A 12,939-nucleotide genomic window follows, 5' to 3' on the forward strand; every position below is an offset into this window, starting at 1 on the left:
TTTTTATGCACTATGCATTGTGCGTTATGCAAAAGTTTGTGCTGCGACTTTTATCGACATTGTAATTACTGCGATGAAAATGTTATGGCTTCAGTTGACGCGCACATAATTCCTATTTATGCTATTCTGTGAAGAGATATTCTCAATATCTTTCTTTTTTTTTTGCATCTTCGGAAAATTTCTCGTTAGGTTTCGTTTTATTCAAAAATTTATTCAAAAGAGTGCTTTACTCAGCGCTATTCGGTTTACAAATTACACAAACGCCCTTCGAGTTAGATTTACATACGAATGGAGCAAAGCCAAAGCCGTCAAACGCAAACCTTCAGTTCATTATACGGCTGTTATATTTTTCTCGCGTTTCTCAGTAACTATAGACGCGCTCTTCAAAATTTAAAAAGCTATTTACGATGCGAAATTTTAAATGCATGCAAAGTGCGGTGCGCGTGAAACATAAACCTGTAGAGGTAAAGTATTTAAACTCTTCGGAGTGTCGCTCTTGAACTTAAAGCGTAAATACATTTAGAATACATTTACGTATACCTGTAACTCTTGCAATAACCTTCGCAAAGTTATATTTTGTTTCACGTGTCTATACACCTTATTAAAAATAAGAAAAAAAGAAAATAGATAGAATGAAATTATGATGAGCAAAAAATTTTCTATGAAATATTTAATTTAGAGAAGAGAGAATATAAAATTTTTATTTAAATTTCGTTACGATATTCCTTTCTCATGAACAATGAAAATAGAGGAAAAGCAAGATATTTATGTAAAATAAAAATGAAAATAAATTTTAAAAATAGGGAAGACAATAGAAAAAAATTGTAGAAAAGTCTACATTACTTTATATATCTTTTCTTCTCAGATATTTTTTAAAAATAAAATTTAAAATCAGTGTTTTCAAGATTAAATATTAATTATATGTACTGATACACAGAATTCAACAAAATTATTTTTAAATCTATATGTAGCTCATTTTTTTATACTTTAGCAAATTGTTTCTGTCTCTTCCTTAATATAATAAAAAAATATTCTATTATCAAATAGTATATTCAATCATTTATTTAATAGAAAATAATAGTAAATTACTAATTTTATTTTTTTTTAATAAATAAAGCAGTTTTATGTTTTAATTTTTTATAACTCGTCTATATTCATCGTTTTGACTTTATATCGTTTAAAATAATACATTTATAGTACATGCTCCAATTATATGATATAATCATCATATATACAATATCGCGAAATATTCTATAACATATTCGTGCAATAGATATTTTAATGACGTCGAGTTTCACGAGTGTAATCATTAACTTCTTATGTTCAATTTAGTATCTTTAATGGAAATGTAACTATTGAACGGTTTTGTCTTATATAAGATATGAGACTTTATTTTGAGCATTTCATTTAATGCATTTTTTAGACAAAATTCATATCCTATAATTAGGATTAAATTAACTCATCATAATTTCATGCTATCTATTTTCTTTTTTCTTATTTTTAATAAGTTGAGCAATAATCTAATAAAAAGTTAAATTCTATGATAATCTACTTAAACAAAATTTTATGATAAAAAATTAATTAAATAAAATGTACGTCTTCATGATGTCCGCATTTATCTTTCTTGAAAATCTTACCAATTTCTATATAAAATATTCAATAATGCTTATATACTTTTAAGATTAAATATTTGCAATAATTTCTTCCTTTCTGAAGATATAATAGATACAATTTTTATAAAATCTTTATAAGATGTTCACTTATTTATATTCTTTTTCATTTTTAACCTTCATATACTTTTATATTTTATACATATCTTATATAATTTCCATGTCAATCTATCATCTTAATAAAATAACATTATATTATTCACCGATACGATACGTACGCTCGCAGCGGTGGAGTTATGATTACAGCAGAATTACATTGAACTGTGAAGTAGAAATAAGTACATGTAATTACAGCAATAGACTAGAATAATATTTAATAGAATAAATATTACCCGCGCATATAATATGATTATAAACGATTCCTTTTGTAGTTAACAAGTTAAATAAGAGATAACAATTTACTTACCCTACGATTGCTCCGAATACCTCCCAGGTCACCTCCTACTCTCAGTTGATTCGTCCATACCTCTGTAATACGATATTTGTGAAAATGTGATTAATCTTGCATATTAGTAATATAATAAAATATAATAAAATAATCGTACTTTACGTGGCACTCAACGTAATCGTACGCGATACACATTTTATTGTACGAATTAGAGATCCTTTGGATAAAAGTCTGGACATGTGACAAGCACACCGAAAAAATTTAGTAATAACTATTAAATGTTTGTTTTATATAATAAAAAATAATTTTAATTATCTAATTGTTTTGTAAGTATTATCAAACAATTATCGTATAATATTTAATATTTATAAAAAATTAAATTGTATTATATAATATTAATTAAATAATTTTTGGTTATTTATATTCTTAACATTTATTTTACTAAACATTTGATAGCTATTATCAAACTTTTTTTCCAGTGCAGTTTTGATTCAGTTTTGGTCTGCATTTTTTAGTAATTCCTAAGAGAGGAATAAGGAAAAGATAGAATAGAAAGAGAAAGAAATAATGAATGTATGTTCTCTTTCGCTGATTTTGCTAAAACTAGAGACCTGCAAAATGCAGCTCGTGTCCAAACTCTTATTAGTCTTTAGTACAGGGTAGTAAGTATGCAACTGCTATCTTCCGACTTGAATCTCGCTAATTACTGCGCCGTGTGAATGATAATACGACTACGGCACGGCAGCCTTGCTATAAAAATAAACACCAAACTATCGTCCCCATTCTCCACGACAGTATTTAACGTATTCTGAAAAGTAATTGTACTTAAGTATTCTATTTTTTTTTTCACTTTAAATTAGTTATTCGTACATAATCAATATAATATGATATAATACTTCTCATTATTTCAATAATTCGATCCAGCGAATCTGTATATATTACTTCGCGTTATCGCAAATTGGTAAATTATATCTAAATACTTAACATGCAATAATAAGAAATTTAAACATCGGTAAACATTGCGATGAGTTATTGATTGTCCGTAAATATCACGAAATAATAAATTATAATTCCTATCTCTCTCTATTTCTCTATTTCTCTATCTCGTTCTGAGTCTCATATTTCAAATAAAATATACACCGCAAAATATTTGCTTCGTGATAATCGTTTTGATACATTCATACGATTTTAATTATGCATTAATAAGGGCTTCCTGCAATAATTGTAAAATAATCGTCTAATACTTTTTACGATCACGTTCCGTACACTAAAAAAAATGTTGCATCCATCACTGAGAAAAAAGATATAGTAATGGTAACGAAAAAAGAGAATTATTTACAAATGGTCGATTATCATTGGATTATTTTGTAAAAATAAAATATTTTTTGTTAGATGAACAAAATTTTTTTATTTAACAATACAAATTTATTTGATTACTTACGTTTTGTAAATAACAATGTGAGACTACCATCTCACAAAATAAGTATTCTTTTAGTAATTTCAACAAAATAATCCACTATGTAGAGCAAAGAGCGTTTCGCGGAATTATCAGAGATGGCGTGTCTTTTCGTAAGAGAAATTCAACGTCTACCTGTATGAAGTCGAAACGATTAGAAACTAATCTCGTGGACTTCTCGGTTGTTGTTACACTATGATCAATCATGGTAACTATTTTTTTCGAGCAATTAGTAATCTCAATTGCTCTAAAGCTGTGATCAAACTATGTATTGGAGATTGAGATTGAGATTAAGATTGACGTTCGACCAATGAAAACAGAGCAGGCTGAGATTGAAATTGCAGATTAAAATATAAGGCTCCGTCTATCTTTCCAATCTTCAATCTCAATCTCAACCAATAAGCTTTCAGTATTTCAGTCACGTGACGTTAAAAGAGTTATAAAAAATACATTGACAATTCAATTAATTAATGAAAATATGTGAAAAATACCTCCGAAAATATAAATATGGACTAAAGAGAAAGAATATGCTTTGATACACGAAATGGAAAAACGCTCAATATTACAAGTATTGTTTGACTTAACTGCTGTTGGATACAATTTATAATGTGATTGAACAATCTTCAATCTTAATCTCAATATTAATCTCAATCTCAATCTCTACTACGTAGTCTAATCATTATGTATGGCTTAATATATATTTTTGCTAAGCTAAGGAAATTCAAAAACGCCAAACATAATTTCATTCTGTAGAAAGCGAGAGATATATATTATTCATTTTGTTCCAGTAACAAAATGTTCTATTTCTAACTACAAAAAATCTATAAACATCATACAAAACAGTTTTGTACCATTAAATTATTAATTCATTTAGTAAATTCAATAAATTAATATTATCGTAGTTATAAATAACGGTTTGATTGATCATATATCAACAAATAGTTTTTGTGTCAGTAACTTTGGTTATTAGTACAAAACATTTCTCTCAGCACAGCATTATTTTAAGTGGAAATAATCTTGTTATATAATGGAATAATTAAAATTTTATTAAACATAAACATAATGTATATTTGCTTTATTAATGTTATTAATGTTATTAAATTAACAAAATTATTTTCAATTAAAAATGCTGCTGATATGAAATCTTTTTTTTCAGTATAGGATAATAAGATAATAAGATACGAAGAGCAGATCGCGTCACAACCTGTTGGCTTGAATTTCATTGAGCAAATATAGTGACGACCTTATGCGTAAACACAGTGTGACATTGTGCGTAAGCAAAATTGTCATTGTCTTGAAACATTTAATATTGTATAAAATAAAATCACATCAAATAACTATTCTTCGCATTCCGATAAATAAACTAATATCTCACATTTCGCATTTTGTTTCCTGAGCTGATTAAAATCGTCTACCTTTACAGAAATTTTTATCGAAAGGTAATGATTAATTACTTATTAAACACTACGCTTTTATTATTAAAATTAATAATATCAAGATCAGAATAAGTAATTAATCACTATCTTTCAGTATTATATTGAATTTTTGTATGTGAATGTAAAAGTAAATAACGATTAATTTCGATCGAGAGGACGCTTCGTTGTATAAATTTTAATTGACGAAAAAATTTTCTTCAACTTAATAATATATAAATATATATATATATATATATATATATATATATACATACTATATAAATACGTATATTACTAATAATAAATTTAAATTATTACTCGCGAATTATTTAACTGTTTCTTTTAATGAGAGAATCTAAATGATATATAATTCTTCCTAAATAGATTGATAAAAAGATTATTTGAGATCAAGTTTTTGACATAAGTAATTGCTCTCTTCTCAAATCTCCACAAAATGATTAAAAACTATTAATATACGTATATACACATATAATAAGTTTTTCTTAAAAATTGATTTTTGAAATAAAATATTTAAGACAAATTTTCTGAATTCTCCGATTAAGTCGCGATTACAAATACGACGTAACGAACATCGAATTAATTAACTATGTACCAAGGTTTACTAAACCGTATCATATTTTAGAATATAATATTTGCTTTCCGCTAAGTTTATTCTCAACCGAAATATGATTATATATAGAAATCTTAATGTTTATTAAAAACAAGAATGACAAGAATCCAATTTTATGTTATACCTTTAAACGTACAATGATAAAACAATGATATTTTAATTACAGCAATCAAAGCCTTAAACGGTCTATTTTAATATGTTACTCAACATAATTAAGATCGTTTCGAAAATGCGAAAAAGCATCAAAAAATTGTTAAAATGTTATTCAATTTTAACTCGTGATATTACTGAAATAGTTTAGTAGAATTAGCGTTTCAAAACCGAAAAATCATTTCGGCGCGCATTTAAAAGAAAAAAGGACTACATACGTAGTATATAAATTCACACACAATCATAGAAGCATTTAAGATCCAGCTAGACTGTTTAAAGCATTAATTACTATAGTTTATGTTCTCACATATACGGCCCTATAATTATTATGGTGTTTAATTTGTCATTGAGAAAATAAAAAAGATGTATAACATCTGAAATATTTTCAATACTTAGCTCGGTAATATAAACAATAAATAATGCCTTTTATGGTAGTTATGTCATTGTAACACTTTATAAATCTCGTAGAAGGAAGATTTTTGAGATCGTGTCAAATGCTGGTGTATGAATGTGCGCGCTACTACAAACTCGCGAGAACAATAGGGAAACTAACAGTGAAGCTGACGGTAAAATCTGACATTTCGAAGAAGAAAGGAGATGTTGGATAATGTGACCAGTCGTCGAGACGCCAACACCCGCTGAAACTACTCTTGGCCTTAATTATACTTACCCAGCAGCAACGACAGCAGAATCATTCTCTTTCCGAATAAAAAAATCGGCTAAGATGTTCACGTGGGCCGAATTGTATAAGATCAATCTCTCATCTGTTATTTCGGAACATTAATGACGAGAGAGCAATTCTCTTAATTGCTTTAACGGAAGAATCGGCACTGATAGCGATGAAATATGCCACTCACTAATTCCCTTCTGGCGTTCGGATTTTCCGAATGATCGATTTTTCTGATTCTTTCCTTAAAATAAAAGTAATATTAAATATAGATTAATCATTTCTTAATTTCAACGTATCTTTTTCGATTCAGTTTCATTTTAAGACGAGAGATTTTGTGCAATTTTATATTACATATGTCGTAAATAAAATTCTTATATTATTGTATATATAATGTAAAAAATTTTTAATTTTTTTAAATCCATTTATATATTCATAAATGGATTAAAGAAATGTATACTTTTGCGGATTTAAAAAAGATAGCATGGAAGAACAGAAAAAGGAAAAATAAGTTATACAAAGACAGAGCTACTCAAAATTCATTGCCGCGAATAAAACGCTATGCGATTATCGTGGATTTTTCGAAGAAGAAAGAAAAATGCAAATTCTTATCCGACTTTGTAGAGAACGTGTAGAAGCAATAAAAATGTGCTCTGGATGTTTCAAAGCTTTACAAACACTTGCCAAGGGTCAGACATAAATATTCGAAGGAAATATCATGGTCCGCTGCACTAAAGCAATTTTTCGAAGTGCTTGCATTGAAATTTCAAAATTATATTTTTGAATATGAATTGATGAGCGGTATTCATTGTTGTAAATTACAATGGAATTAATTGCCAGGTCCATGCATAGTGCACAGTGCAAATCACGCCTACCTACCCACAGAGAGAATGTAAATCTACTTTTTAATTTTATTATCTAAAGAAGATAATAAGGTACAACTCGTAATTATCTCAAGAAATCCAATTTAAGTTATTTCTCAAATAGCTGTTCTCTATAAGCTGTCCTCAACTGATTACGAGAACTATACCTGTGCGAAGTTGAGTAAATTGTTAATTTCAACGGAAAGGAGAATTCCTCTTCGAACAGACAAAAGTGTAATATAACGCGGAAGAGAAGGTAAGACAAAATTGAATCTCGCGATAATAACAAAAACGACGGAGAAATCGATATGTTACAAGCACTTTGTTATCGTAGCTTTAATCACCTGTAGAATTCTTTGTAGAAAATGCAAATTCAAAGAAGTATTTATTATAGTTTTCCGATCGTAATTGACAAAGTAGAAACTGCATATAGAAACAATCAGTAGTTTTATTTATCATAATTAATCACATTATTTCGATATGTTTCACAGAATATTACTATAAATACAGGAAACCTCCCTTGATAGTCACGGGAATCTTCATTCGCAACGCGCGTTGCGTATACAAATCGAATCTAACAGGTGTTTTCATTAAAATCATCGATAATTTGGCGACATAAAATCATACGTTACATATTCATATATAAATACATTTATAACATAAAATAATTATAATTATTTACACATATTAAAATGAGCAGAATATAATCTCCCGAATTTAATTAAATATGAAACATATAAGCTGATTATTCTCTTATTATATTGTCCAAATATAATTTAATTTAAAACAATAATGTATTGTTTCTCTAATTATTTAATATGACTTTTATAGGAAAATCTTAATGTAAATACATATAAAAGAGAATTTAAGTTTATTTATTTAAAATATACTTTTGTGATAGCTTCGTTGTGAAATATAAATAATATTAGGTGTTGGAATTAATTCGTAGCGTTTTTAATGAAAGAATGTTATTTATTTCACATGAGCATTAAAAAATACATTAATGAAAGTACTTCCCATCACTTGTAAAACGCTACGAATTAATTCCAACACCTAATATAATAACTTTTTTTCTTCAATAAAATTTTTATGGTACTGAAAATAGCTTCGCTGTTTTTATTTTTATTGGAAAAGTCTAACTTTATAGTGAATTAATCATGAAGAAACTGGTTCCTTTTATATCTTGACTGATACGATTTTTCTTTATATTTCAGGTCGTAAAAATGATGATAGTCGTAGTAGTAATATTCGCAGTGTGCTGGCTTCCGTTTCATATGTACTTCATAGTGACGTCCTACCTACCAGAGATTACAAATGAACCGTACATCCAGGAGGTCTTTCTAGGCATATATTGGCTGGCGATGTCCAATAGCATGTACAACCCTATAATTTATTGTTGGATGAATACTAGGTAAGATTTTTACTTCTTTTTACTTGAAAACGACTGCTTTTTGCCTTGTTATTCGCAATGCTTTTCAAAACATATAACAATTTTAATATATTGTAACAGAAGTTTAATTTTCTTGCAATGTCAGCATTATAATATATTGGAGAGATTATTTCTTGAGAGTCCTTGTGCAGATTCTACCAACTTCGAGATAAGCAAATACATAGATACAGTATCGACGAATCCTCTCATCATTTGTTAACAGAGTTCGCGAAAGTTTCCCTCTTCAACATCTTGGATACCGCGCAGTGCTTCGCTTCGTAAGTTTGCCCATCGCGATAAGCAAGGACTAACTTAAATTATTCTATGTTAATTAGTGGATCTACACAAATTAAACACGAGTCTTCGCTACAAATATCGCTTTTTCTCGACATGAGTTTGAGTTTTTATTATAAATATCGTTTATATATCTTATATTTTGTTAAAATGTCACGTATAAATTCTATTAATTTTTAAATTGTATTTGTTAACTTTCTTAATCTATTTTAATAACCTTTGTTATTAAGATAAAATAATCAAAGGCAGATGTATTTACATATTTGTAAAGTTACAGAGATATGTAAAAATAGTTTGATCATTTATTATACAATAGCTTTATCTTATAAAGTTCTTAGTTAAGACCCGATTGCCGACTCATTTCACCGGCAATCGCTATCTCATCGAGAGTGTTTGACGAACTGTCGAGAGTTAATCCAATATAGCACACAAAAGATAAGCTTATCCAACTTTAGAGATGCCTCGGAGGAAGGGTGGAGAAACGCTCAAAGTTATTATAGAAACAGGAAGTAACGTCGTTGCCATTAATGCGTTTACACGAACGATCAAGTTAAATGTTGAATATCCGTGATAATGAAAATGTGGTCGACCAAATCGAGATTCCGATATATGCAAAATAAACGATTTATTCGTCATAGAACTTGCACTACAGGGATATGTTTTTCAAACACGTGCCAGTTCAGTGAACGTCGCTGACCGATTTATGTCCATCGAGAAAAGCCGCGCGAATCTTCGGAGAGCAATTGAAATAATTTCGGTTTGCACGCAAATGAGAATGGGAATGTGTCGAGAGTCGATGTGTGTGAGTGTGCGTGTGTGTGTGTTTGGAATTCCCCTTTTTCGCTCCTAAATCCTCTCTTATACATCACACGCAGCGTGCACATTTTGTTCCTTACTAACATCGGCATTGCTGCTATTTATTGACATGTGAAAAAAATAAATAAATGTAACATCGAAACCAACAAAATGGAAATATAATACATTGAACACCTCGATGCGATGTAACAGGCATCCGCAGGTCAAACGCACAATTTCAATTTTCTGCATGCTATCGACAGAATATGCTTCAGTCTCATAAATATTCATTTACGTATGACATGATATGCGAGTATCATTGTGTTTCCACATCCAGACCACGATGTCATAATGATGGTAAATAATAACAACGGCGCAGCAATAAGATCGAAATAATTGAATTACAGTCTTTTCTCTATATTATTGCATACGAGATTTTTCATCTGAAACAATTAGATGATTTTGGTAATCTTTTCTTAAAAGATCAATCTTTATCCGTGCGTATCATAAAAAGAATATGATGATCTATATGATGTATATGAGAGAACTTTGTGATCTATGACCACAATTATTCAAAGATTTATTTTTTGCGAGGAGTAAAAATATACATATATATATATACAGGGTGATTCAGAATAAATGTTTGTTCTTGAAGTATCATATTCCTGACTTAATTCTAAGACGATTTTTTCTTTGCAAAAATTTTGCCTGAAGTTTAGTTTTCAAATTACAAGAAGAAATAGCATTCTACAATGCGTTGCAAACAACCGTTGCCAGTTGAAACATTTATCGCGACAACCAATCAGAAGCATAAATAATACCATTAAAGGTTCTAATTGATTGTCGCGACAAACGTTTCAACTGGCAACACATTTATAAAAACATGTTTCTTCTTACTTTTCCTCTCTATCTCTTTGTCTTTCACATACTTTAAATATGCTAATTTTGTTAAATTATAAATTAGAATGATAAAATTAAAATGAATATTGAACCCTTTAAGTATGATTGTTTTTTAATTACATTGATAAAATAATTACATTGACAATAATTACGTGTAATAAGCACATAATTAAAATTATTATTGATGTACAAATCAAATAATTATTTCAGTATGTCGAAATTTAAGAGCGTTTCTTACAATTTGATGTACAGAAAACTTGTTAGGCTTAATTGTATGTCAATAGGTATTACAATACTTATATTGTAGTACGCAATTATTGTCCAATTTCTCACTTTTACAAAAATTTCTCTAACAATTTTATCTGCGCTGTCGCGCTCGTAGCATTTATTACATACTTATAAAAAGTCTTAGAGAAACGCGATCGCGCTTCTTAGCAAAGAGTTGTGAATATTTGAAACAAAAACGTAAGCCAAATACATTTTAAAAGCTTATTATTATCTTAATTATAAAATTGTTATTATCTTGTAGATATTCAATGATTCCATTTTGCTTTAGTTTTTTTAGTTTCTTGAAACAGTCGGAAGAATAAATTTGGATGCATAGTAATAGTGCTCGGTTTATTGTAATTCACTTTTTTCACTCAAATATTAAATGTACGTAGATTTTTAAGTACGTAGATATCAAGTCACACGTTCTCACAATGAGATTCTTTTTTTATAAATTGTCGTTTCAACATATTGACACTTCGATTGCACTCATTTGATAAAACGAGGAATTTATTAACCGATTTATTAATTAATCACTGACAATCACAAACGATTGATTATTCAGCGATTGAAAATTACACAAAGAAAGAAACACATCTGTAAGTCCATACAGCACAACGTGTATTTACGGCAAACAATTGACTAACTTTCTTATGAGTGCAGTGAGTGCAGTTGACGACGCGCTGCTTGAACTGCACTCACTGTGTAAAAGTACCTTAAAGTTTAATGAGTTTTAAGAATGAATAATATACTCCATCGATCTCCAACATACTTTGTGCAGATTCCGCCGTGGCTTCGCTCAATTCTTCTTCTGGTGTCCGTGGGTGCGTGTGACGTCGGAGCCGTCTCTGTCGCGTTCGGAGGCCGTGACATCCAGATACAGCTGCACCGGTAGCCCGGATATGCACACCAGAATATCGCGGAATGGTACGTGCACCTTCTCGGAGCACACTTGCACCACCGGCTCCACAACGCCTAGGAGCGAGTCAGAGTCTCATTTCGACGACACTGACCTAGCCCAAGGGGACGCGCGAACATCATCTATAGATTTGCGTCACTTGGTCCCCGACGTTCTCGCGGACGTCGATCGTGACAACGTTGTCGCGGCCAAGAATTGCACCTCGTTCTGATATCATTGTTCTTGATTCCGAGCAAAGCTTACATCTTGCTTTCGAGCACTCGAGTACATATTTGATTTAGTGGAATCGAAGATACCGGCTCGTAATTTTTCGCTCGTTCGCGACGCATGTTAAATTATATATACATTTAACACAGAACATAATAAAACCGCCATTCAACATAAAAATTGTTTGCGCATATACGAAAATTCGATACCAGTGAGAATCAAATATATTTAGCGTTAAATGTGTAATGCAGATACGAGCCATTCGCTTCGCATCCCCTGGTTCGTATCGATCGCAATACAGCAATTCTGACGGGAAGTAATAAATACGAAACAAACGTGGAAAATGAACTATGATTGCATGTTTGTTATTCGTTAACTTGCGGGAATTATTCTTTACAAGATCAAGAATTAAACCTTTAATTTGGAACTTAAAAAAATTAATCCTGTTAACAAATGCAAAACCTCAGAATTTCCATATTAATTTACTGCTAAAAGGATTAATTCTTGATAACGAAATATGGTAAGATAAAAAAATTTATGTGTGTTTTTAGCGCGTTTTAATTAAGTAGATGTTTTGTTGTTTCATTTTGTTATAAATACTAATATCGTCTTTTCTAATTATATTCTCATAAAAGTTCATTCAATTTTTATTTTTCGCACAGTATTTCCTTCTATTAAGTTTCAATTAAGTACACATGTATCTCTGACACTTTAGTTTCTGTTGTAAGTTAAGTTTTTACATATGTTGATTTTAGAATAATTGCACGCAATAAAAAGTAACATTCATTTTTTTAGAGAACTTCGTTTGATTTTTGATATGTGAATTTTGATGACGAATTCGATAATTCGCACGAATTATACCTGAACGTACGCATACATTAAATTCAA

General features: G+C 29.6%; 1 protein-coding gene across 2 annotated transcripts in view; it reads left to right on the forward strand.

The window, feature by feature from the left end:
• The window catches only part of LOC105146519 (tachykinin-like peptides receptor 99D), a 103,276-nt gene that overhangs the window by 87,799 nt on the left and 2,538 nt on the right, over positions 1-12,939 (forward strand). The window contains exons 5-6 of one of the 2 annotated variants that reach the window (XM_011056833.2): positions 8,455-8,651; positions 11,707-12,850. In XM_011056833.2, the coding sequence (XP_011055135.2) occupies positions 8,455-8,651; positions 11,707-12,055 (546 nt within the window). In that variant the 3' untranslated portion in view covers positions 12,056-12,850. Of the gene's footprint in view, positions 1-8,454; positions 8,652-11,706; positions 12,851-12,939 lie in introns of those variants that run through there. The other variant, XM_011056834.2, reaches the window with a different exon arrangement.

This window comes from Acromyrmex echinatior, chromosome 4 (genome assembly GCF_024713525.1).
Source record: "Acromyrmex echinatior isolate Ae372 chromosome 4, ASM2471352v2, whole genome shotgun sequence".
Lineage (NCBI taxonomy): Eukaryota > Metazoa > Arthropoda > Insecta > Hymenoptera > Formicidae > Acromyrmex > Acromyrmex echinatior.